The following is a 26,535-nucleotide window of genomic DNA, read 5'->3' as shown; positions in this document are numbered from 1 at the left end:
ATGCCGGGGATCGGAAAACCCCCGTAATTTACTGTTAAAAAACTAAAAATAAAAAATATTTGTTGTCAAATAATTTATTAGTTTATAGCGTCAAGATACGATGAACAGTTTAGTCAGAAATTACTATAAATTTCTATGAATCCATATCTTTTAATCTTCGCATAATAGGGAATTTTTTGGGAAGCTCCTGGAGCTAGTTATTTGTAACCTTTCTTTCCTGCCTAATAATTCTGAAAAACTGATCTAAAATCGTTTCTTAATCTTGGGAATTTAATGTTCAATGTATTATATATAATTCAAATTTTTCGCGCTAAAAAAAGCTTTTAGCGCCAAGAGTGACCAAGTCCCTTAGAAAGCCTTTCTTAGCGTTGCCATTTATTAAAAAGAAGAGATTTGACAACACTGAAATAAAAAAGGAGAAAGATGCAATTAGTGTGACCGTGTGCTACCAGTGTGACCTCCTACTCCTTCGAACAAAATCATTCTTGCTTGGAGCCGCCGCGACGCGAATGTGTAACAACAAGTTAATAGAAAATACCAATAAAACGAGCCAGTTAAGAAATATTTTTGATTTTAAATTGCCACCATCGATTTATTGGCAGGAGCAAAGTAAAAAATAATAATACAAGAGGTTTTGTTGTTCACCTGGAAGTGGATGTGGTAGCAGCTACGGTCGCACATAGATTGAATAAGCAGAGCGGCGAGACGTGCTGAGTGAGTGAGTGAGTGTGCGTCACTTTGTTAATCAAAATATTAGGAAAAATTGAATTTTCGACTCGTGAGTGCAGCGAGCGGTCTCTTGTTAATTGTTAATTGCTGTGAAGTTTGTCCGCAAGTCGAAACAGTGTTAAACGGTGATGCCCCCAACGCACAATAACTCGATTTTTCGTTCCTAAAAATTTTACCTACTCGACCAACACACATACACTTATACACACACCTACCCACACACACGCGGCGGCCGAGCTGCAGAGCACGCAGAAGAAGAAGAAGAGTCGGAGGCAAAAGCGAAGCGGAGACCATCAACTTAAAATTTGCGAGGTGAAAATAACGAGAGCGAAGGTTTCCCACCGCCAGCCGCCAACAAAGTTCATAAATCGACGTCCCCGTGCGTGTGTTTTCATTAACAAATTTGTTGGGGGTCATATATGCCTATTGCGCCCGCCCGCCTGCCTGCCCCCCCGCTGTTTGCGCGATTCCGAAGAAAAGTAGCCGTTGGAAAATTATTGTTTTTGCTGGAAATGGATGCTGCCGCGCGCCGAAAATGCTTTTCGGTTTTCCTTTTTTTTTTTTTTACTTTTCCGCCATCTCTCTCCTTTCTCTATTTCGCTTTCGAGCGCTCCGACGGCGTGGGCAGCGCCGAATAACGGTTCGCCGCACGCCCACAACCAGCCGCGTGTGGGCGTGCCATCTGTAGTCCTGCTATATTTAGCAACTGATACGGAAGGACCTGTCCTTCCGCGCACGTCCTTGATAAATCGATGTGCAAAAAGGGAAATCGAAACAGAAACAGTAAAAAGGAAACCGCAATAGCAGTGCAAAGTGTAGGGGGTGGGGAGCAGGGCAGAGGTCCTTGCTGCTGGCTTCCCTCAATAGTTTCCCTTGACGAGGGAAGCCCCTGAAAGTACAAACACATAAATAGATAAGCCCAAGCTCTCGCCGGTTTCCAAGCTGAATAGATTCTTTAAATTTCAAAATAACTATCTTTCAACAAGGTGTTGAAGACAATCTATGGGTTGGTTCCGATCTGATTAGATCAGTAGATCGTATAACTGTCATACTGGCTGGTCTATCTAAGAACTGTTATTTATTACAGATAATACCAAAAAAAACACATTCAAACTATAAGTAGCAAGAATGGATTTCGATTTCTGATTGAAAAGTTTGAAGAATAATTTCATTTAAACCCCTGACCCCTAAGCTCTTCTATTGGTAATTTCATAATTGTTCGAAAAGTCTATGATTCATCGAATTGTTTGAAGGAAAGTGTTTCGCTTGGGCCGACCTACCCATTCCCATTATGTATACCGGGCACGGAGAGTTCAAGATCAGGGTCGGCCCCGCTCTCCGTTCTCCGCTGTTTATTGATTGTCCAGATGTTTAATTTTCATGTTTGTTTTCTTAATCGCCGCAGGACAGTCAGGTCGCAGGCACACCGAACGAATTCCACCCGCCCGCACACAACACAGCATGTTCAGTGGACATGGGCGGATTCCTGGATAAGCCGAACACCGCCAAGCACAATGACGAGGGCGAGGGCAACAAGCTGCTCTTCGGCGTCAGCTCCATGCAGGGCTGGCGCTGCGAGATGGAGGACGCCTACTACGCCCGTGCCGGTCTGGGCAATGCCCTGGAGGACTGGAGCTTCTTTGCCGTGTTCGATGGGCACGCTGGTTGCAAGGTATCCGAGCATTGTGCCAAGCACCTGCTGGACAGCATTGTCAGCACCGATGAGTTCATTGGCGGCGACCACGTGAAGGGCATACGCACGGGTTTCCTTCGCATCGACGAGGTTATGCGGGATCTGCCGGAGTTCACCATGGAGGAGGAGAAGTGTGGCGGCACCACCGCCGTTTGCGCATTTGTCAGCTCCACGCAGGTGTACATCGCCAACTGTGGTGACTCCCGGGCGGTGCTCTGCCGCCAGGGAGTGCCGGTGTTCGCAACGCAGGATCATAAGCCCATCCTGCCGGAAGAAAAGGAGCGCATCCACAATGCCGGCGGCAGCGTCATGATCAAGCGAGTGAACGGAACACTGGCGGTTTCCAGGGCTCTCGGCGATTACGACTTCAAGAATGTCAAGGAGAAGGGACAGTGCGAGCAGCTGGTCTCGCCGGAGCCGGAGATCTTCTGTCAGAGCCGACAAGACACCGATGAGTTTCTGGTGCTTGCATGTGACGGCATCTGGGACGTGATGACCAACGAGGACGTGTGCAGCTTCATTCACTCGCGAATGCGGGTGACCAGCGACCTGGTTAACATCGCCAACCAGGTGGTGGACACGTGCCTGCACAAGGTTAGTTCTTGGCTTACGCTTGAATCTACAGTTTTTAACCATTTTTCGGTTACAGGGCAGTCGGGATAACATGAGCATCATCATTATCGCCTTCCCCGGAGCTCCGAAGCCCACCGTGGAGGCGATAGAGGCTGAGAACAGGCTGGAGAAACAAATCGAGAAGATCACAAGAGGTTGTCTTAGTCGTCTACTCTGTTTATAACTAATCGTAAACTGTTGATCCATGGCGTAGTGGTCTCCGTCTCCGTGTCTTTACCAAGGCGATATACGTATACTTTGTACCTTGAACGCCACGAACAAATTTTGAGAGTGGCCATCGCCTCGATGTCCAGAAACCTCGAATCTTTCCCGTAGAGCTGTAGTACATATAGCGCCCCTTGTTCATAACTCGATTCAAAGACCATAGTTCCTTCCAAAAGTAGTTTCAAATCAAATCCGAAACAAAAACCAAATCATTGCCATTACGAATGCCAAGAATGGAGCCTGCACCCACCCACAGCCCTGTACAGTAGGAGCTCTCTTGGAAGTAAATTTCACGTTGTGCAACCAAAAATCAAAAGAGACTAAAATTGAAAAATGTATTTCCTAAACGGTAGAATTGGTCGTTGAATTCTATCCAGTTGTGTTCATTAGATTACGATTATGAAGGAGAGTTGCCACTTGAAAGGTTTGCACTTTTGTGCTGCCTTTTGTGGCGACTGTTCGACCAAGGAGACTTTCCCTGTATGTAAATGTGGGCGTGAGTGGGTGTACTACCAATATCCTATCATTAATGCATAGCAAATACCTGTATAGCGTGTTAGTTTGTCATATCTGCTGGCTGTGCGTGTGGTGCTGACCAAAGTGTCAGCAAGCGTGCGTGTGATTGTGCGTGAGTTATAGTATTATTTATAAATGCCTGTGTGTAATACAGCCACTGCCAAAGCGTTCCATGTATGCGAAATCCAGCCCATTTAGTTTTAGTACTTATACACCTAAATATTAACAATTATCGGTGAGCCTGCCCGAGCTAAGTAGGTAGTTATGGTTAAATGACCCGTCGTATCCAGTTTGTATGTGTATATATATACGTCTACGCATACCTACCAATATTTGATAGGAGCCTCGATGCAAAATCAATCAAAGAAAATGCAATATTAACGTAAGCAGGTATTAACACTCGAAACAACACTTGGAATTGATGTAACTAGTAGGCATAGCAGATTAAAATTAACAGAGAAGATCGATAGATAGTCTAAAGAAGGAGCTAAGAAGCTAACATACCAAAAATAAACTATTTTACCTACAAGCAGCCGCTCATTACTGCAAAGTATTACCTGGATTATGTATATAAAGCAATAAATAATGGATATCTCCGTTTGAGGAGTATCTCTGAGATACTAACGACTTCAGTATTCGAAGCACCAAAGTGAATCTCGGCCGGCGTCCGGGCCGACGTTTCAGACGTGACCTTGTTGATATATAGAGACAAATACTTTAACTCGATCGCGTATAATTTATGACTAGCTAATTAGTGAATAGTAGCAACTAGAGCATGCCGTGCCCACCAATGGTTACAGTAGCTATGAAAATTACCAAATTACCTAGATCTAAGCAACTAACCAAAGATGACAAATATGATGAATGTCCAGACAAATTACTTAGCCTAGTGTAGTAGTCTAGCCAAGGGTTTTGAATGCCATGTATACGTAGGTTAAATGAAACGAAATTGTAAACCTTATGCTCACCAACTGTTGTGCTTGTTTATACTGAAGAGGCACCCGAAGCAACATAAGCAATATCCTCCTGATATCCCCAAACAATTTGTACCCACTTAGAGATCAATCTGTGAATTATTCGAGCCAAGTGTAAAGAAGCCAATGTCGTGCACCACGTCCTAGCATACATGATCTATAGTGATTAATGAATAACCACTGATGCAACCCAATACTCCCTTGCTAAATCAAAAAAAATATAACTTAAAGAACGATTTGAAAACCGAAGCAAACGTGTTTGTCTGCTAATTCTATTCTATCTATTGGATTCAGTTTTCAGTTTCTCATTCAAATTATCATTTTATCCCTATCCCCTCAAATCCAAAATTCATTTAATTATTCTACTCAGTTTTATGATTTTTGCCAAGTTTCTAAGAACTGTCAGCGAGTTCTCTCCATCTAATGCCTAACTTAATTTAAAGTAATTTGTTAAAAGGAAAATTTTAGCCATTCGCTGTCGTTGTTTAATGGTTGTTGTAATGGTTGTTCGCGCATCGTACTACAAGTCCCAATTTAAAAAATAAAACACTATTGCCAAAGTAATGAGCGAATAAGCCAAATGGGCGTGTCAGTGCCAGTGCAAGAACAAGAAACAGAAAGCTATACAAATTTAAGATGAGTGAGCATAAGGTACGTCTATAGATTAGTAGTTTTGTAAATTTCGAAAGCAACTTTGTCATTTTGTTATCGTTTATCTTATCGATTGATTGGTTTGATTTTGTTTTGCGTACCACCAGCCCCGCCCGCTAATAACTTATCTGTGTACTACATTTTACGATAATATCCACCACCAATCCGACAGATTATAAAAATCGCATGCCCCCGTCAGCCAAAGTCATTAATTGATTGATTTCCTAAACGAAAAACATCACAGTATTTTTGCAAATCTCTAAAAAAAGTTCAAACTAAACCGATATTCATGCTTAGGAAGCTTTTTTCTTTTTAAATCAGTCCTTTGTTTTCCGTTTCCTTTATGGGTTGTACAGGTCGAGAGAAAACATATTACTTATCGAAGGCACTTGAAAAATGTTTAAATTATGTCCCAACACCACACTCCTTTTTCTTTCATCGACCTGTAAAATCGAATTATTTTATTACTGTTCAAAGATAATACGCTTGCAATGGTCACACAATTTTAGTTAATACTTTCAAATAACCAGAGTTCCCATATATAAATATTGAATTTGCTTTCATGTAGCTTAAATACGTAATTCCATTTGTATTTCTTTTATGTAAATAAATAACAATCTCTTAGGCTAAGACTGCACTACTCCTAAGCTAAGCTCTGCTAACCAATGTCATATTCTCTCGTTTTGTTGCAGATGAGATAGAGTCTAGCAAGATAACCGACTACGTGGATCTGCTGAAGTGTCTCCAGAACAGAGACGACATCGAAGGTCTTCCCCCCGGTGGCGGTTTGCAGTCCAAGTGAGTAGTCCGATCACGGGCCGAAAATAGCGAACGGCGATTGCTAATCAGTGACATTTACCTTTCGCAGATATCACGTTATCGAGCGCACATTCAAGCAAGAGTTTCCGGATCGACCATGTGAAGTACGAAATCTGTTTTATAATCTATAATCTCGAATCGCTGCGCTTCTTGCCACTGCTAACACACACATAAACGCTTCTCTTTATCGCTTGCATACCACCGATTTGATCATTATAGCCTTTGGAATTGCCTTACTTATTAGATTTGGCCTCAGATCAGATCCCATCAGATCATACCCATTTATCACTGTTACCCCCTCCATGTTCCATGTTCAGTTTTTCCCCGGGGGGTTCCCCTAACGTAGGGGAACTCCTAACATTTAATCATGGTTACTTATTCTCTTTCTTTTATTTCTAGCTGTATGCATATGATGATATATGAATTTTGTAATGCTAATTGTTCATTTTTAAACCAACCAACAAACAAACCACCAACAACAACCAATCAACCAAGATAGAACAAAGATAACTCAAACACATCCCTAAGCTTCGCATACTTCAAATGTAAGGCGAAATCCCATTTTGTTGCTTGCCTCATCCATCGTTTCCCTGAATTTTGTTTCGCTGTGTTTCGTTTCGTTTATTTTCACCATTTTGAAGAACTAAAAAGCATGTCCTGCATGACTCATATCCTTCCACCCATTCATGTAAGCCTGCATCCTCTGCGTCTCGTAGTGCGTCCCAATGTTTCGGCCCCCCATCTTATTAATCGCGATGTTTGTTATTCTTCCAGAGTCCAACGCATTAGGTTGCGGTCTAAACACGATATACAAAACCAGTTAAAAGAATGCCGCAAGACGGACAGAAAACACAGAGCCACACAACAACTTGAACGAAGCAAACACACAAACATACAAAAACAAAACTCACACCAAACAGTTTTCTACTTTGATAAACACAAAAGAAAAAAAACCTACTAATAATGATAATAATAAGCATTACGATACATTTATAGTTTATACGAAGCCAGTCCTAAAACACAAGAAACGAACAGCCAACACACACGACCACACACAACTCTAAGATATAGAAGAGATCTAGAACAGAGCGTACCTAAGCAGACCTCAGAGAACCGAAATGGGACTAAACAGCGGATGGCTCAAAGCCAAAGCCAGCAGCACACCAGATACCACTACATCAGATTTATCTGAACAGATCGACTCTGAAGGACCTTGTCTGTCTATCCATGTGAATGTTAACCCTCTGTGTGCCCTATCGTTCCGTCACACCTCATCAATCAGTAATCATCAGTCCAAACTTCAAACAAACTTCCACAAATATTGGAAAGAAATATAAATAGCGAACTATTGAAAAGAAAATAAAAATGTAGGCGGGTCATTCCGCTCTAATTTTTGTTTATCAGAATTTTTTATTTTTCAAAACTATGTATTAACTATTGATTCCGAAACGAAGCGGACTTATGTAAGTTGTAAAATGTTTGTTACCGAAAACACTTTTTGTTCATATTTTGTATATGTATATGAGAAAAATGTATCGCGTGGAGTGAAAGCGAAACTTAATAATGTAAAGTAAACAACAAAAAAAAGTGAAAAAAAATACAGAAAAGAAAGGAAAAAAAAACCAAAATAGCAAACAAAATCTGTAACTATCTATGTATGGAAACGAGAAAGTAATACCTAAATCCTAAAGTAAGCAAAACAAAACGCAACCCCACAATAATGTCCGATCTTAAAGAAAGAATGAAAACTAAGAACTATTAATTTATAAGAAGCAAGTTGATGATGAAAATCTTAAGAGAGAAAAGCAAAATTACGCTCGAGTTTGTAGTAAATGTTGATAAAAAAAAAAAACACCAAACCTCTGCTTTCACTCAGTTTCTTTTTGGTAAACAGGACAACTAATCTTCGTTCAGCTGAACTGTGTACCAGTCATATCACCTCCAGAACCGGCACGTGTTGTCCTTGGAAGCGGTAAGAATCGCGTCGCCGGAGTAGCTGTAGGCGCAACTGAAGACCTCGGCTTCGTGCCCGGAAAGCACCTGGGAGCACATTCCTGAATCCGCGAGCCACAGGCGGGCCGTGTTATCCGCCGAGGCTGTGAGCAGCATACAACCACCGGGACTGAAGCACACCTTGGACACCTCATCCGTGTGTCCAGCCATCAGCGATAGCATCTCCAGCTGCTCCGAGGATCCCTCCAGTTGCCACACCCTCGCCGTGCAGTCACTGCTGCAGGTGGCCAAAAGTCTTCCAGCGGCATCGAAGCTAATGTCTAGCACTTCGTCACTGTGCTTGGCCGCCAAATGGAGCTCGCGATCCAGCTTTCTAGTGTCCCAAATCCGAGCAGTGTGGTCCAGGGAACCGGTGGCTATCAACAATCCACTAAAGTTCCAAATGCAATTGGATAACTCAGCGCTGTGACCCCGCAGCTGATGACAGAGGCTATAAAATAGATTACTTCAAGGGGGATCCATCCAAGGTGGTATAAGTAAACCCACTTTTTACTCCTCACATCCCAAATAGCTGCCGTATGATCAAAAGATCCTGTTAAGAGCAAGTTCCCATCGCGATTATATCGGGCGGCGATTACTTCGGCTCCATGATGCGTCAATTGTTGGAGCTCGTGAGCAGTCTCCACATCGTATATCCGGGCAGTGCCGTCCATGGAAGCAGTGGCTATACTGCCGGAGTTCACCGGATGAAACTCAGCGGCCACCAGCTCAGCAGTGTGTCCGTAAAAGGTGCACTGACATTGTCCACTGCCGGTGGACCAAACCTTGGCAGTGCCATCAAAAGATCCAGTCACTACTTTGTCACTGGAATGGGCATATTACTCATACGCAGTGGTGGCTGTGGATTCAATAAACTTATTATTTTAACCTACCAATTAGGATGATTGAAGTCCACCGAAAACACCACATTGTCGTGCCCAGTAAGGATGTGCTCCACCTCAGCTGTTTGAGTGTTGATCACGTGGCAGGTGCGATCATAGCTTCCGGTGATGCACCGATCTCCGCTCCGGTCGAAGCACACATTCGTCAGGGGCAGGATGTGGGAAGTGTGGCATTTGTGCAAATAAAACTTCTTTTTAACTGGTTCCCGAAGCTTTCTCTGGAGTTTTCCCAGAGCCTGCTTCAAGGCACTGAATGTGGTCTGGGAGTTGCTAACACTTCCGCTAAAAGGACGAGTTACCAACGATTTCTCCTCAGCCGTGGGGGATTTGTCCTCCTCCTCCGCCTCGGCTAAAGTTTGCATCAGAATCTTATCCGCCAGAGGCTCAATATCTGTTCTGAAAAACGATTTTTAAACTAAAATCATTTTTAGTCCTTAAGTACTTACTTGGTATCTAGGTCAAGCAGATCAAAGTGCCGCAGGCGCTCGTTGCCTTTCAGGGTTCTGTAATTTATGGCCAGACCTAGGATAACCCAAGGACAATTAATATTTAATGAACGCTTCGATTAGTAACCTTTCCCACCCGGCGGATAGTAACGCAGGAGTATTTTGTTGGCACTCATTCTGAGGTTGTTGTGTCTCTGACGACTCTGGAATTCCTTCACAGGACATGCCGCAGTCCTGCCAGTTGGTTGGCCTGCTTTAATTCAGACTTTGTTGATTCGAGTGGCGCTGCCATGCCAAAGTAATCGTTTGGTCGATTCGCCTTGGGCTCCTTGTGATAGGTCTATGCCGAGGTCTCGAGGATGAGCAGTTCAAGGATATAGGGTAACACATTTGTTATTAGTTGTTGGTGTTGCTATTGGCTTGCATTTGAATCCTAGTGTTTTACCGTAGCTATCTCTTTCCCATAGAGCTTTTTTCATAAACAAGCTTTTTCTAGCCATGATTTTTTCCAATTGGTAGTGGCCTATGCTTTGTAAACTTGTAGAATTTGTCAAATTGTATTATTCATGTAAATATAAAGTATTTGGATTATTTTGAGATAGAAAATCATGATTTTAACTTTACTTTAAAACTTACTTACTTACTTTAATGTTTTTTAAAGTTTTTATCAATAAAACTAATTAGTAGTCTCCGCATTCCAAAATGATTCTTTCCAAAAACAAGTACATTGAGGAAAATGCATAACTTACTATTACTTACTATAATATATAACCTTTAGGTTCTCAGTCGAGTTAATATGTTCTATACATTAAAGAAATCCTTTAACATATAGAATAGAAAGGATATAAAAAAAGAAAAGGAATCAAAAGCAAAGTTGGCACATGTTTGAAATGTTTTTATAACCAACTTTGTTGTAACCAACCAATTTTTGTTTTTTTATTTTCTCTTAAAACTATTTTTCCAAGCATAAGATAGAAAAAAAATCCTTTCGTGAGCTATTTGGATACTCAAAAGTTCAAAATAATTAGCCTACAGACTAGTGCTCACTTCCAGTAACCCTTGACCTACGATTGTCCTTTGGGAAACCCCATTTGGCATTTGACAGGCACCGTAAGCGGCTACCTAAATGGTCGTTGGCCATTAAACCTAATTAGCTTGTTTAAGATGGGACAGGAAGCTCGGGGACCCCAGAGGCCAATTGGCTGCCGACACCTGGCCGCATTTTTAGCAGATTTAACATATGTCCCCCGCAGACAGACACGCACACACTCTCTCACCTGTGCAATTAGATTGCCGCTCCTGACTCCTTCGCCTCGTTTCGGCATTTCACTAATTTAATTTGTTCAGTAATCGCTGCGATGGGTTGGGGGAAGGAAACCGAACAGAATTGTCAGACGGCTGGAAGAGAAAATTCCTTTGGGGTCCAAGAAGCACAACCATTAGCCTGGGAGCTCTCCCTCCTGGCAAAAAAGGCAAACAGAAGATAGTGGGGCGGAGGAACACGGCGTCTGACCAGGGCCAATAATGATAAGTAATGATTAGATATTATCGCACACAATTTTGTTGCACAGCAGCAGCAGAACTGAAAGCGACAGCCGAGCGATGAACAAAGGCGAGAATTAAATGGGACAGGGCCGGGAGGAGGTCTGAGCACAGAGAAAAAAATACAACCAAAATTGGTAATCAATAAGGCATTTATCAATCAAGACAACCTTGGGCCTATGAACTGTCTGAAATCAGGGTAAAAATATGCCTCAATTTAATGAGTGAAAATAAGTTTGGTTCCTTTCTGGTTGTAGTTTTTCTTCTGTGTGTTGAAAGAACATGTTCGGTGGGAAAAGTAAGATAAGATGACCAGGCTGTGTCTCTGTCAATAATAAAACATTTCATTGAATGCTCATTGAATGGCGAGCATCGAAGAAAACGGAACAACAATACCAATCTGGAAGTGGAGACGGAGACATCGGCTCATTTCAAGTGGGCAGGAAGCACCTGGAGGTCCGTTTTGACACTCATCCCCCTGCCAGATGGATCCAGAACAAAAGCAACAGCTGTCCTACCATTTCAGGAGATACATCTCTTCATTTGTACGCCCCATGTAATTGGGATGGCAGTAGCAGTAGCAGTAGAAGCAGCAGCAGGAGCAGGATGCTTTAAGGAAATCAGAGACGAATAAATACGAGTACGAATGGAAATAAAATCAATTTAAAATCCCATAAAACGCTTTCATAAACAAAGCAAAGGCGAAACAAAGCGGAGCAATGCGCCACAGTCGGGGGCAGGCGAAGAGTATCTGACGGATTTGAATTTATGCTCAATAAATTTTTGTTGATTTCCGCCAGGCGGATGTGAGTGCTATGTATGTGTCTGTGTGTGAGGGGGTGTGTGTGCGGATGAGCCATGAAAATGCGGCGTTGCATAAATTATAGACACACATATCCCATCCCAACTCAAAATGGCACGACAAGCGTTACCTTTCACCAGAAACGTTGGAGATAAAAATTATTATTGCCGCATTTTATGTGTGTTTTGTTCGACAACTGAGAGCTGGGTTCTTCTACTCGTTACCCATTTCTGGCAAATTATGCTTAAATGGCACAAAACTTGGCCCGTCAACCTCAGTTTCTAAGCCGATAGACCAGCTTCTCCAGTGGCATGGAAATGGGATCGGGAATGGAGAAGGATGAGCCGCTGGAAGAACTCGACGTTGAGCAATATATAAGCAGATTTTCAGTTGGTGTTCGACTAAGCGACATAAAATTCGATTTTTGTTTTCCTTTCCGCTTGTCCTGCCCGCGGTTGTTTGCCAACTAGTTGTTGTTATTTTTTGTTGGTAGTCGTGTGTGGCCGGTTTTCAGCTAAAAGGAGTCGTTAGTGGCTCTCTAATTGGAGAGGGACAGGCTGGCAGGACATCAAACGGTTGGTAATCGAATTGCCGCACCGTGAGGCACTAAAAACATTTTCACAGATTGCGGACCAGATCCGGGGTCAATGTTTGGTAGCCAAATGGGTGGTGCCTCCAATTTAGTGAGTCCCTCGATGTGTGTGGAATTTGAAGTACATTCGTATTTGTTTAATAAGCACTCTGGTAAACGCTATATATTTCTAAATATTTCAATCTATTTCTGCTCACTACGCAAGCGGACCTTTAAGGTAAAAATGTGTAAAAAAAACTAAAAACTTAAACTAACTTTAAAAGTCAATAAACAAGCTACAACCTGAGCTTCTGCGAATCTCCGGCATTTATGACGCATTCTGCGGCTTAACCGTTGTAAAGTTTATGACTTTGATAAATTAAATCGAGCTTGGTAAGGCCCACAAACCCAGAGAGCTTGTTTAGCCATCCCTTAAGTATGAATATATCAAAATTCGACTATGCCCGACAGCCAGGACTCCATGCTACCAGGCAACAACCAGCTGAACTTTATAGCCCACCGTGTGCAGGCCGGAAACCTTAAACCGTTTATGCCCAATTGAAATGCAGACGCATCGAAATGTTATAAAATTTAATAATAGCCCTGTGCAGGTTGCCCGCCTCGTTTCCCTCGGTTTCCCGCCACCGTTGTTTTGAAGTTTTATTGTGGGCTTTATTAAATGGTAGGAAGAAGTTTAGCAGACATTTTGTGCGGTTTAGCGGCCGCAGCAAGTATACGCACCATAAATCAGGGTCAGAACCGGCAGAAGCTCCGCTTCCGGTCCTAACGCCGGCCCAATGACGTATTAAAGGCATTAAACTCGCTCTTAAATCGCCAGCATGGCCGTTCGTCATAACGGTAAGTGGTGCTTAAAATGAATTATGCATTGCCGGTGCTTGATATTATATATTACACATACGGGTCGGTGGCATCCACGTGTGTATGTTTTGGGATGCGATTGTGCCCACATGCCCTGGTCGTCGAGATTTCCGGCCACTTCCAAGTCCGGATCCGACTGGCCAGGAGTGGCCCCGAAAGATGAATGGCATGTTAATTTGTGCGCATTATATTGCCCATTTATCTGCACTGATTTTTCGTTCAGCTTTCGCAATCGGCTTGTATCGATTGCTTGCACTTGACATTGAATGACAAAGAACGCCAATTAATTATGTAAATTTTCCGACAACCAATAAGTCTTTTCTTATCCTGGGGGCCTGTCTTATTCAACAAGTGTGTGGGTGTCAAGGCCAGAATAAATAATTCAGATAACTTTTATTTAATGTAAAATGATTAAGATTTAACCTTTGTACTCATTGAAATTTTATTTTCAGAAACCTCCAATTGCATATTTTATTCCATGGAAGTAATTGAGCTGCAATTTCATCATCGGACAGAGAATCAATTTTCAACACATCCATTTGGCCCGTAGGTAAGCTTCTGGTTTGTAAAACCTTTAATTATACGCTTGTTTAGCTATCAAGTATTATGTATTCCAAATGTTATGGTTGTAAATTATGAAATGGAATCCATTAATGCCCCTGGAAATGCACACACATGCACAAAATATTCACCCCTCCATGCAAATTTCATTTGCCCCGAATAGTATGCTATGGGAAATGTGCGTAAAATTTATGCAAACTAGCGACGTTGCCCGAAATGGCTATGCTTTCTGACGGTTTTTGTTGCTGTTTCTCTTGTCAGTCGACTGGCTAAATGCACCAATGCCAGTGCGCTGGGATTCAATGTTTGCAAATGACTTCTGAAGCTTCTTATATAAGTCGTTTCAATTCATACAGAGTGCATTTTCCGTCTAAACACTCAAACTTATATGCAGCTTAGGAGGTTTTTATTCTAAATGGTGTACTCATGCTATAATTCGTAATATAATTTAAAAGCTTACAAAGAATAGTTCATATTTTAAGCACATTCTAAATCCATTAAAAGATTTAAGTTTTCTGTACTAACTAGAGAATTTCATTATCATCAACTGACACTTATTTTTAGTCTGGCTGCTAAATGGCATAAAATATGAAATCATTACAATATGTATTCCAAGCCATTTTGTGGCAATAATTTATTCAGTTAAAACACTCAAGCAAATGAAGCACTGGCAGCCCTTAAAGTGCCGACTCGGTGGGGCACAAATATGAATTTAATTAACATTAATTGGCAACATATTTTCACTTTGCACCTGTGCCAGCGACGAAAGTGAATCATAACCGAAAGGAAATGACCGAGTTAATTGCATATTGCGTATACGCCACGTTGCCGCCACAAGGGCCACGAGTGGCAAATGCCAAACGTTTTTGTTATTCCGTTTGCCTCTTGTTTGGCATGAGATTTTATTTAGTTTTGTTTTGTTATTTTTTCTTGTTGCTCCTGTTGTTGTTCTTCTTCGTTTTAGCCATACTCGTGCTTATTTTCTGAAAGTTTTCTGGTTTGGTTAGCAAAGTTAGCCCATTGCCGTGGCATATGGGGATTTTTGTGATTCTGCAGGGCTGCCAATTCAATGAAATCTGCTGAACCGCAATGACCACAACTTTCGCCAGCAATCTCGATCTGATGTGACTTTCCGCAGAACCATCTCTAAGCTGCAATGCAGTGCAACTCAATCAAAATTTATTACACATACGCGCCGTTGTACAAAAGCCGAATGAGAGAAGCCATCCATGGTTGGAGCAAGGTTGAGAAGTTGCCAGAGTTCTGGACGAGTTCTCGACGAGCTGTTGTTCATTTTCAATTCGTTTAATGGGTCACTTGGGCGTGCGGGCCAAAAGTTTTCACGAGCTGGCAAACAAGCCATAAAAGTAAATAGCCAGGCAATGTGAACCTGGCCAAGCACGGCAAGAAAAGCGTCAAGTCCCATAATTGATGTGGGAATTAGCTAGCTCTGATTAATTATGAAGGCTGAAAATTATTAATTAAATTAAAAGCTCACTCTAATGTAATTGATTTTTAAAAGAGTTTAGTTTGGCAGATGGAGTTAAGCTCTGTGAAGTTTTTCTATTTGACTGGTTTGATTTTTTCGGTGTACCTTGTGTTGGGAGGTCCCCGGGTTCTGTGTTGGCTCTTTGGTAACCACAAAAGCACACGCAACCGCACACCTGCAACATTTGTATGCGGTTTGCAAAGCAACCACGCCCCTATTTCTGGTAGAATCAGCTCCCATAATGGCAGGCCACCTTACATATAATCGCGGGAAATTTAGACATTGTTGGTATTCGTGCAAAATGATATTTGAGAAAGATAATCGCCCTAATCCAGCGATACGGCGCGCGCTCACACCCATCCAAAGCAGAAAGATTGGCAAGGATACGGGGCTCTTGGGTGGGTAAGTCATTCAACTGCTCGTTCCTTCGGCACAAAGTTCCTCTCACGTCGCCTATTAAGCTCACTTTCAAGTCAGCCTTTGGCGTTTGTAAAATAAGCTTTGCTGCCTCAATATTCCATGGTGTGTGTTTGCTTCTGAATGTCCTCTTCTAAGAGTGTGGGTGAAAGTCTATTTGCTTAGTACCCATAGGTTTACGTTTGCCCTTTTATATTCTGCGGCACATGCAACACCTTGGCACGCAGAGTCAACCATGCCCCAAGCACTTCAGTTCGTTCACCCAACATTGCCTAAATTTCAGTTTTCTTATCCAGTGGCTCTAAAAGTAATCTAAATTTGGGTGAGGAGGTTGTTGACTAATCAAAATGGCATCTGAAATACCATAACAGCTAATGGATCTGTTTTCTTCCATAAGTAATAAGCCCCGCAAAAAAGTTAACATAAATCTTAATCGGCTATTAATTCAACTTACAAGCTCTTATTTCAACAATCCCATATTTTCAATCCCACACAGAATCCACTCATATCGGTGGTGCGATTTGTCTTCGGCTCTGGTTTTTATTTAACGCTTATAAATGATTTTCATTCGCGCTGCAATTTAGATTGAATCGCTTTTAGCGGAAACACATTTCCTCCCCTGCCCCACTTAAAAGCGCCACAAAAATATAAATTTCCGCCAATGTTTCAGGCAACATATCAGTACACCTTCTGCCTCACTCATTTCAATCGGTTTTCAGATTAAAAAAATAACCCTCCTGGGTGTGAAAAGCGTTTTTTGTGAATGGCAGATATATTCTCCATGGGGATTACTGGAATATTCGATGGGTAGACTAAGGATATGTTGCACCTTTCAGAAGGGTATTTAAGACGTCTGCTTGTTTAATTTGGAGCTTTTTTTATATGTTTCTTTACAATTTATTGCGCATCATCAAACAAGAAACGAGGTGGGGAAATTGGGTGACGGCCACCTGGCGACGCCACCACGAATCTCCTTCTTGTTGGCACGTTAATTGAAATTCGTGGATCCCAGGTGGGGCATATTCATCCATCGACACGGCGAACGGGGAGCCTTGAACAGGAACTTCAATTTATGCGTGCATGGAAAGAAACTATTGTTTCTTAATCATATCATATTGGAGAATAAATATGTAGGATTAAGATTAAACTTACTAAGCTGGAAAATAATGAATTTTTTATAACTATAAAGAGACATCAATAGCTAACTTTTAAAATGTATAACTTTTCATTTAAAATATTAATATGATGATTAAAATGAAGACTTTTTCACAGTGCCTGAATCCTACGTGCCCCATTTATGTGCATGTCCTGCCTGTTGGCGCATCGCTGGTTGCACGTTGCATGTTGCCTGTTGTTGCGTCGCCCGTCGCCTGTTGCCTGTTGCCCATTTGAGCTGGCTCATCCTTCGGCACCGGTCCAACGTGTTGAATTACATATTTTAAAGTTTCTTCTGCAGCTGCATAATCCCGGCAACTGGAGTGCCTGGCTGTGCCACAAGTGTCACACACATGGCGCCTGGACGCGGTGCCTTTATTAGATCAGTAGACTCGAGCCCGGGCGCACGGGGCAAGCAAAAGTTTTCCCAACACGGAAGTTTCGTCGGGCACCGCCTGGCCAAAGTCAAAGTTGGAAATTAAATTCTTTCAGCAAACACACGTCCATGTCCTCGGGTGCAGGTCCTAACCCTTGCATCGATATGTATCTCGGCCAGGCAATCGGGTCGTATACGTAATATGCAAATGTAATCAGTGCCCACATTTTATGTTTCTCTGCCGATAAGCGATTCCCTGCATGTGCGTGATGGCGAGTGTGTGCTCCAGTTTTATGTCCACATGCATTTGTTTATGCGTGTTTTATGTTCGGGCGCAACTTTGTGTTTAAGGATAACTCCGACTCAGCAGCAGGACGATGGTCGAATATTCCCGAATTTGTGGTCTGCCTGTTTAACTAATGTTAGGCGATAAAATATTTAAAAGATTTTTTCCCCCTCCTTTGCTTTAAAAGCTTATGGAACTTTTAACAGGAAATCGATTAAGCGAAACTATATTCGCCCAGATTTAAGAATTATTTTGTTTCTCTTTTATTCAGTATGTAAAATTGTTTTTCCGCTCCTGACAGGCACATGGCACACATCCTGTTCCTGCAGGCGGAAATTTTAGCGCCTGTTCCAAATGAAAAACATCCACATATGGCTTGCCCTTCACTGCCTGTTCGATCCGACGACCGAGGGCGGGTCGAAAGTGCAGGGGTCTTCCTCCCCAGTTGGCCATTTGTCCCTAAGCACGACGGGCATTGTTGCTGTTTTCCATTGCGTTTCAACTCGGTGTTATTCTATTTCTATTTCAATTCTGAACTCGCGGCTGTCAATTTTAATCAATTCAAAACGAACCATACAACAAACAGATTTCCCAGTGACACGTCGAAATCTTTTGTTTTTTAACAACTGTGCAGCTGTCCCTTGTTTACCTTTTACTTTATTACTTTAGTTTCACAAATTTAAAGTCTTTATTGCCATTGGGGAGTCTAGTCCAATGGTCCCTGGCCCATGACTTTTTGTTCGATTTTCTTCTTGATAGAAAAACTTTGTGTGAAAGTGGATGCCATGCCCCCGTCCTAAAATGTAAAAAAATGGAAAAAATTCCATAGGTGTGTGCATTTGTCGCCTTTTCAGTAATTGAATGCTTGGATTTAATTGGAACTGCACGCCCTGTTGGTTTCACACACAAACTGAATGCATACACATTATTGACAGGGCGCCGAGTTGATTCGAGTTGAGCCGCGCTCAGGTACTTGACACCTACCACTACACATGCCAGTCCGCAGGTGCACTGAAAGAAAAGATATCTTTTAACATAAGATAGGTATTAAATTGAATTTAAATGTAAGGACTCTAGAAGATATAAACCAATTAGTGTATACCTTCTGGCTAACCTTTTAAAGCCCTTATATAGATGAAAAGATCTACCATTTCTTTCTCTGCAAAATTCCCAAACTTCGCTCAGCAATCGAATCCCGTGCAAACCGAACGTTGACTTATTCATATTGTGATGACTTGGCGAAACTTGTTTTTTTTTTGGCAGCTTACAATTTTTGCAAATAAAATATAAATGGAAAAACTGGAGAGCACTGCTCCGAAGGTGGAATAAAGAGACGTCTGCTCCACGCCCTAATTGCCATGGCAGCTCGTTAGCTTCAAAGAGCCCGCGGCGGATGAGGCTAATGGCAGGGCTAATACTAATTCTAATACTAATACCAGTGCCCAGGCAAATGCCATTGGCCGCGGGCGAGAGTCGACTGGCCACTCGACCTACACAGAATTGGCCCATCGGCCAGGTAAACAACACGAAAAAATATTAAATGAACCGCAAAATTGTGCAGCTGGCCGAGAAGAAAGAAGAAATACAACATCATAGTAAAAAGTTCTTGTCTGTGGGTGAAGGGCCAAATGAGAAGCTAAATATAAATTGGCATACTTGCATCCATTGACTCGTCCTTGGCCAGCCGGAGACGGTCAGGATCATCGTACGCATCCAGCACATTCATAAATTTTTAAAGCCCCGGATGGCTCTTCCTTTCTGAGCTAAGCAGACCACTTTCAATTGCCAGTCCCTCGATTTCATTTTCAGTGCCACACGAAGCGCGTCCAGCCGCAATGTTATGGTCTTTGTCTGTCTTATCCACTCCTATTCGGTCCTCGACTGCAGGACAGTTTGCATAGCAGCGGATGGAAATAAGGGGGAGCGTTGCTACTTATGGGCTAAGCAATTGCCGGGCATAAATTGACAGGCGAACGGAGAAGCCCTAGCAGCAATGAAAGGAAAATTGTCAACGAGATGCTGACTAGGAGATGTCCTTACAAAGAATTCGACAGCCTCCGGCAATGTGATGTTTGTTTTAGCCATTACTCAAGTCATCGCAATGCAATTTGCAATATTTTTATAAAATGTTAAAAAGTGTAAGAGACAGGGTGAAAAACTACTTTTTCTTTCCGCCTACTTTCCATAGACAATTTCCTGTAAAGTAACTGGCAGCAACATGCAATCAGAAGCACCCAGACAAACTTCCAGGCAGCCAATCTACCATCCCACTGAGCCACCCGCCCTCCCAATCATCGGTCGCCTCTCCCCAATCGACGCAATTTGTATTATGCGCCTCAGCGCCTTTGCACTTAATGCCTTATTTGTATTTAATCGCGGCTTCCGTTTCAGTGGGATTCCACTACCATCCACGACCCACACTTCTGCCCCTCTGGCAGCCTCCGTTCGCAATTTCATTCAATGGAAGTTTGAGCAGCAAACTTACAGATACAGATAGACGGAAAATGACACAATTTGCTGCTTTTTTGCCCGTCCCTCAGCCATTTTGCCATCCCAATTGCTCTGTCGATGGCTGTGCTTGACATTCGTCAGTTTGTTTCGCTTTTCGTGAGCTTCTCATCCAGTATTTTGGCCCTGCTTGATTGGCCAATGGAGGCGAGAGCCCTCTGACCAGTTTACAAACTAAAGAACTAGTTTTGAAGTTACTTTTTAGACTTTAAGTCACAGAAGATATTATTGTTTCTTTTTTATAATAAGAATAAAACAAAGTTTCAAATGAAGTACAAACCTTAAGAAAAAGGCAAAATGCTTCAGGCTGGTCTTAAATCAGTCACAGAAGGTCTTCAAGTCTGGAGGACCTTTTTATTACTTAAAAGGTAATGGCAATTATTATGTGCGATAATGCCCGGATGACGCGACGAATTTGGTTTGGACGAAGTTTTTTGTGAGGGCCCGGAAGGACCCCATTTGTTGGGGCAGTTTAAAGTTTTCGCATTAGTCGTATGACATTTACATTCACCGTGCCTCATGGCACGGAAATTAAGGCGGCCAGAGGACACAAAGGACCTGGGCAGAGACGGCAAACAGGCATACCGCCTTGCGGTATGCAATAAAAAGCAAATGTAACGCAAAATGTTATTACGCATACGCCATGTGTGCGGTCGTGTCACCGTCGTAGTGCCTTGTTTGTCTTTAAAGGTTTGTCGTCCGCGTTTTACCGAGTGTTTTACCCACCACCCAGCACTCCGTTCGCCGCTCATAGCCCTTAGAATTTTTTTCTGCTCCCTGGCCCTGCCCCTGCCTGTCTGTCTGTGGCTTTGAGGTCGAGCAAAGAGCTCCGGCTCGTCCTGCCCTGAGCTTTTAAAATGCCATTGTTTGCAGCTGCGCTTGCCTCCGCCCGACCCCCAGTGACCTCCATGGCCTGCTTCAGGCGTTTAACTTTAAGAGCAGATTTCTTTCCCACTCTGTTTCCGCACTTTCTTTTTTATTTTTTTACTGAAGTTTGAATCAATCTGGCTTCCACACAGGGAATTAATAAAGTCACGTTAGTTGAAGCTAATCCAAAGTAAAGTAAGATGAGATTGGCACAAAAATCTAAACAGACTTTTTATTTACTAAAGTCCATCGTTGCTCCATAGCTTGAAGTAGTTGTAGTATCATATAAATTTCTCTCTCTGCACCATCATTAGGCTTTTCTAATTTATGCCGCTCAAAGTCTATTCTCCATTTGGGCCTTTTTATGACTGCATTGCCGCAGTGGGCGTGGCATTTAACCAATCTGTCGACATATGTTACTGCGTCCTTGATTGATGCGCTCCCGATGAGGCGGATGTGGCTAGGATTTCAATAAAGTTTTATTCCACCGAACACGGGCACATTTCAACGACCCGGAGAACGGCCCAGAACTGCCCGGCTGATGGAGAAAAACTTTTGAAACAATAAATCACCAATGACTGCGACGACAACCCAACGTATCCCTCTGTCTGCTGAACCTGAACTTCTGTCCTTAAAGCCAAAAAAAAAGGACAAGAAGCGAAGAAGAAGCTGTATGTATAGACTTGACTACGCAGACAAACAGTAGGATACTCTTGGGTTTCAGGGGTTTGATGCATTTGTGGATCACTTGGGTGGGCGGCCTTGAGGCATGATGGATTAAGTTGTGTCATCACTTCTGTACTTATAAAAGCTTTAATATTTGTGTCTATTGTGGTTATTGTAAGCATATATTCTAGTCAGCCTTGAGTCTGTAAATGCAGTTGTCGATCACTCACTTTTCTGGCTAATAAGCTGACGTGTTGTGTCACCTGGTCTTCAGTAGTTTCTCTGCTTTATTTTTATTCTATCAAAACCAATCTCAAATATCTAATACCCTCCATCATAGAGTAGAGTATAATAAAGTACTATTTTCGTAAAGGGCATTTCATATTTTGTCTTATTGGATTTCGTCTATTTTCGCCACCACGTGAGAAGACATTTCGGATTTCCTAGGAGCTTATTGCTGCTCAGGGATGGCGTAGAATGTGGGTGGTGGCCTAGGGTCCTGAATTGAGACACTCAAACATACTGTACACACACTCTGCCCAGAAGCGACACATCCAAGCTCACTCACATACTTGGAATTAACACCATAAATTTTGTAGCCTAAACTATGCCTGGCACGCTGCCTTTACTTCTCTTGACTTTGGGGCAGGACGTAAGTGGCAAGTAGAAATGGGGCGACCAAGTTGTTTTTTGTTTTCTGTTTCTGTCGCTCCGAGTCCTTCCCCTTCCATCCGTTGACTTGGCTTGTTTGCTTTCCGCACCCCCCTGCAATGTCGCCCAACATTGTTGTCTTTTTCTGGCCCAAAGGGTGGCCGAGTAAAAGTGTTTCGGTTTTTGGAGCAGTTGAAAGTGGTTTCGGTTTCTCGACCGCATTTATAGAGCAAAGTTGCACCCGCAGCAGATTTCAAGTTTTTATCTGCGTCTGACAATGATGCTGAGACTGAGACTCAGGCCTGCAACTGAAACTGAAACTGAGGCTGAGGTTGGCTCTGGAGCGACTTTAGTTACACTGTTGAAGCCACAGACATTTTAGCCAAGTGGCTTAGTTGTTTGAGGCCGACGCTGAGCTGCTTTTAATTTATATGACCGAAAAGGTTGACACGCAAACAACAAAATAGGATCGAGTAAACCAGAGACAGACAGGCCGGGTAGGAGGAAAACTCCTTTCTATGAGCCAGCCATGAGAGGAGCCATAAATTTTCGTTCTTAATCAGCGGGTGGTAGCTCCTGATGTGGATGCCGCCTTCGAGTGCCTGGTGGCGTATACGTAATATGGACAATGGGGCGTATGAACATATTTTTCTGCGCTTACGGCCAAGAGATTTGGCCTGGTCCTAAAAGGTAATCATGAGATATACCTTTGCAACAGGAATGGGAAGTCAGTAAAAGCACACAGGCAGAAATTAAGCTTATATTTCAAACAATACGTTTTTTAGAATGTTGATCTCTTCTTATAAACGTTTTTTTTTTGAAATTTTTTATCATGACAAAACGGTTGAGAATTTCTCTCAGAAGGGCTCATCCGAAGGACAATTAAATGCCAGAGTTGGTTGGAATGATGCAAACTAATTTCAATGACACCCAAGGAAAGGACAATAGGGCGTTATCCATATTGCTCGCGACCCATAACAATGCCCTGCACGCATATAATTTTTCATTGAGCTGATGCGGATATAATCCCGCGCTGGGAGAAAGCCGGGAGCAAAAAATACGGAAACGCAGAAGCTCCAAACACAATGGCCCTTAGAATCCCCTTAGCCAGTGGCATCCGGCGGATGATGGGTGCGCTTCTTCCGAAGAGCATTGTCAGCCCCCCATTAATGCTGATTATACGCTAATGTCGGAGTACCCTTTGGACTCGGACAGTAGTCGCTGGAGCAGGAGCTGCCTCTGCCTCTGCAACCACAATGCAATTTAGCAGCTTAAAGTGGAAAAAGTTGGCAATTTGCATTCACTGGGGCAGGTGGCACAGCGGCTGTGCGCCTTCATCCCCTGGGATAATTATAATGCCATTAGCATGTTTAGTCCACAATCAGATTTGGCTGAGTTCTCATCGCCCTCTGGAGTCCGCTTAAATTGGCTGCGGTCGCGGTAATCCTGTCGAGCTTTACTCCGCTACCATCCAACCCATCCCTCGCTGCTTTTCATGCAAATTCTGATAGAAAGTTAAATGTTTATTTACGCAGCCAAGTGGCTGGGCGTGGCACTGGCCACCCCGAACTATTTTGTCGCATTTTGCATATTACAAATAGCCAAAGGACACCACGAGTTACCCTCGTTTAGCCCCCTATTACCCCGCGTTCCCGTTGGGGCAAAGCAATTTCAACTTTCTATTCGAGGATATTCGCTTTTTTCCGGCTTTATCCCCACATGAATTCCTAAAGCGGATTTCATTACTGAAAAGAGGACAGGATCTCCGAATGGTGTTCTAATTTAAGCGACAGTCAGCAGAAAAGTATGTGCCATTGTGAGAGTTCAAAGGAACCGGAGTAAGCTCCAAATTCCATAGAACATGTGATTCATATGTTTAGGGTTTTAAGTGTATACTTTGCATAAATTGTATAATCTTAAAAGAGAAGTACTCTTGGTGACATTGTAAACCATAAATACGACTGTTAATGCAATAACCAAGTTAGATTTCTCTGTAAATTGAATTTCTTGCTAATATATAGTTTTAACTTAAAATGTGTGCTCTTGACTGGTTATTTTTTTACTTCTGGGAATTGTTGATTTAGGTGATTCGAGTTCGCCGGAAACTTTGCAGGAATCCAGTTTGCCAAAACAATTCCTCACTTCAGCTGCTACCATTTGCCTTTCCATTTAATTTGGCTTGCACTTTGGCGCCAAGTGCAGTGGCTCTTGCCTGAGTCATGCGGCATTTTTTTTGTCGGTTTCCTTACTCTTCGGGCCTTCCAGCACGCGCCAGGGCGTTTCCTTTTTGGCCATTCCGCCGCTTGGCAGTGACACAAATCGTTGAATACCTACTAAGGAGTGCGACCTTTGTCTGAACTTCAAGGATTCCTATTTATTCGAGCAGGAGCCAAGAATAAATGTTGGCAGACAGGAAGTGAATGGGAGCGGGCTTGGAGCGGTAACTTATTTTTGTTGGCCAACGCACTGGAGTCTTCCGCTCGATTTGCACTCCAACTTGGTCGTTGCCAAAAACCCAACCTGGTATAACTTAAAATCGAATCGATTCAGCCACCACGACCCCCTTCCTGCCCGCCAGCTGGTTACCCTAACGCATCAATACCCGCGCTGCACAAAAATAAACGCCAACAAACTTGCAGGTGAACTTCGCTGGCGGGGCACCCACTCCCATTCCTTCGTTTCTCGTTTAAAATTAGCAGGCGACAAACTGTTGATTCTGCCTGGGAATATATGTATGTATAGCTGAGGGGGTAGTCTCTGTATACTATATCGAGCGAGACCCTATCATCTCAGTTGCCACACAAAAGCCTAACCAGCTCCCGGGCCATGGATTCATTCAACTTTACGCTAATGTCACATGCTTTGATTACTGCGCCGTGAAATTTTATTGATTGGCCAGCCAGCGTCACATGAGCGATGGAAACCAGTTTCGAAGTCTTCAACTGAGTCGACAAACTCATCCAATCCACCTTAGTATCCAGAGCATCTGCCCAAAAGGATCGGATTGAGTGCACTTGCTGATTTTGATGCGACTTTCAAAGTGCAGTTTGCTAAGTGAGAGTCTGAAAGGTTTTTTCACTTTGTGACGTCTGTTGAAAATTTTATTTTCGTTTTCAGAAAGCGATTTTAAGAGCCGAAGATCTTTAATTAAAGAAAAGTATTATTAACAAAGTGTATCTCAATATTTTTATGAATTTATTTTGAATTAGTTTTAAAATGTTGTCTTTTTCTTTATTTCAGGAATGGGTTGTTTATACCGTTTATTGCTATAACTACAGTTTATAAAGGATTAAAGTTTTAATCCTTTAAAGGAGAAAGTCAACAGATTTTATTATCCACAATGCCACAATCGATGGGATATAATTTATATGCCTCGCCGCCTCTTATTTCTTCCGTAAGACCAAGCGTTCAATTTCACTTACGATGTCCTTCACACCGAGTGCAGATACATAGATACAGATCCAGCACAAAAAATAAGTTAAATTCCTTGTTTTGAAAAATTATTTTTAAAATTTATATTTGTTAGTTGAATGGTAAAAACTATTTATTGCAATTATAAAATTATTGAATTTCCTTTAAATAAACCTTAATGTTTAATTTAAAGATGATACTATTATTTTTCAACAACTGTATGATGTATATGTCTGATATTTGCACCAGAGGAGCATATTAACCGTGGCTGGCCGTCCGTTCCGGCCATGAGCTGTATGTTGTGTTGGTTCAAGTGAGAGTCCGGAGCCGGGGAAGTGGAAGTGTATGTCCTGTATGGGAGGTAGTTTTTATCTACAGCCCCGCTGACAGCTGAAGATTTGGCTCTACCTCCGGCCCTGATTGCTTACAATGTGCCTGCTCGCTTGGCCCCGCCCATAGTCCACCACCCACCGCCCACCATCCCATCTCCAGTGTCCTCATTTCAGTTTTTTACAAAAAAAATGCGAAAATCCCTGTTGGAGCAAGCGTTGTCGTCGGCGCATCGTCATCGCTGCTAAAATTGAATTGGAATTGCTTCAGCTTCAATGGCAGGCAAACGACAGGCAATCTGTTGAGTCTCCTCTGATTGAATGAGAAGCACAGGAACAAGGTCGCCAAAGGAGCAGGAGGCGGGAGTCGGCTATTTGTGTGGGTGTGGGTGGGAGTCGGGGAAAAGCGTAACGAATGCGCGTAATGCGCTTGGATGGATGAATCCCAGCCCACTCACTGAATACG

The 26,535-nt window shown here is 42.6% G+C and overlaps 2 protein-coding genes across 9 annotated transcripts; one reads left to right on the top strand and one right to left on the bottom strand.

The window, feature by feature from the left end:
- Window positions 1-463: 463 nt before the first annotated feature.
- On the top strand, window positions 464-26,518 carry LOC6505995 (protein phosphatase 1B). 8 transcript variants are annotated; one of them, XR_004311568.2, is made up of 7 exons: window positions 464-714; window positions 2,135-3,016; window positions 3,072-3,189; window positions 6,093-6,198; window positions 6,269-6,323; window positions 13,806-13,903; window positions 25,570-26,518. XR_004311568.2 is itself a non-coding variant. In XM_044714318.1 (6 exons), exons 2-6 carry the CDS (start codon window positions 2,204-2,206, stop codon window positions 7,006-7,008), a joined length of 1,107 nt encoding a protein of 368 aa, XP_044570253.1. In that variant the 5' UTR covers window positions 464-722; window positions 2,135-2,203; the 3' UTR covers window positions 7,009-8,071. The 8 variants fall into 8 exon arrangements, 3 of the variants coding, with proteins under 3 accessions (XP_044570253.1, XP_014760873.1, XP_044570252.1); XR_004311567.2 differs by having other exon boundaries at window positions 464-722; XR_004311566.2 differs by having other exon boundaries at window positions 464-1,041; window positions 2,140-3,016.
- Window positions 7,215-9,925, bottom strand: LOC6505531 (dynein assembly factor with WDR repeat domains 1). Its single transcript, XM_001964714.4, has 5 exons — window positions 9,696-9,925; window positions 9,560-9,635; window positions 9,105-9,509; window positions 8,719-9,036; window positions 7,215-8,662 (listed from the first exon to the last, which is right to left on the bottom strand). The coding sequence occupies exons 1-5, from the start codon at window positions 9,733-9,735 to the stop codon at window positions 8,155-8,157; spliced, it is 1,347 nt and encodes a 448-aa protein (XP_001964750.3). The 5' UTR covers window positions 9,736-9,925; the 3' UTR covers window positions 7,215-8,154.
- Window positions 26,519-26,535: the final 17 nt, after the last annotated feature.

Source organism: Drosophila ananassae, chromosome 2L (genome assembly GCF_017639315.1).
Source record: "Drosophila ananassae strain 14024-0371.13 chromosome 2L, ASM1763931v2, whole genome shotgun sequence".
In the NCBI taxonomy this organism is placed as follows: Eukaryota; Metazoa; Arthropoda; class Insecta; order Diptera; family Drosophilidae; genus Drosophila; species Drosophila ananassae.
This window is presented reverse-complemented; position numbering and strand designations above follow the sequence as displayed.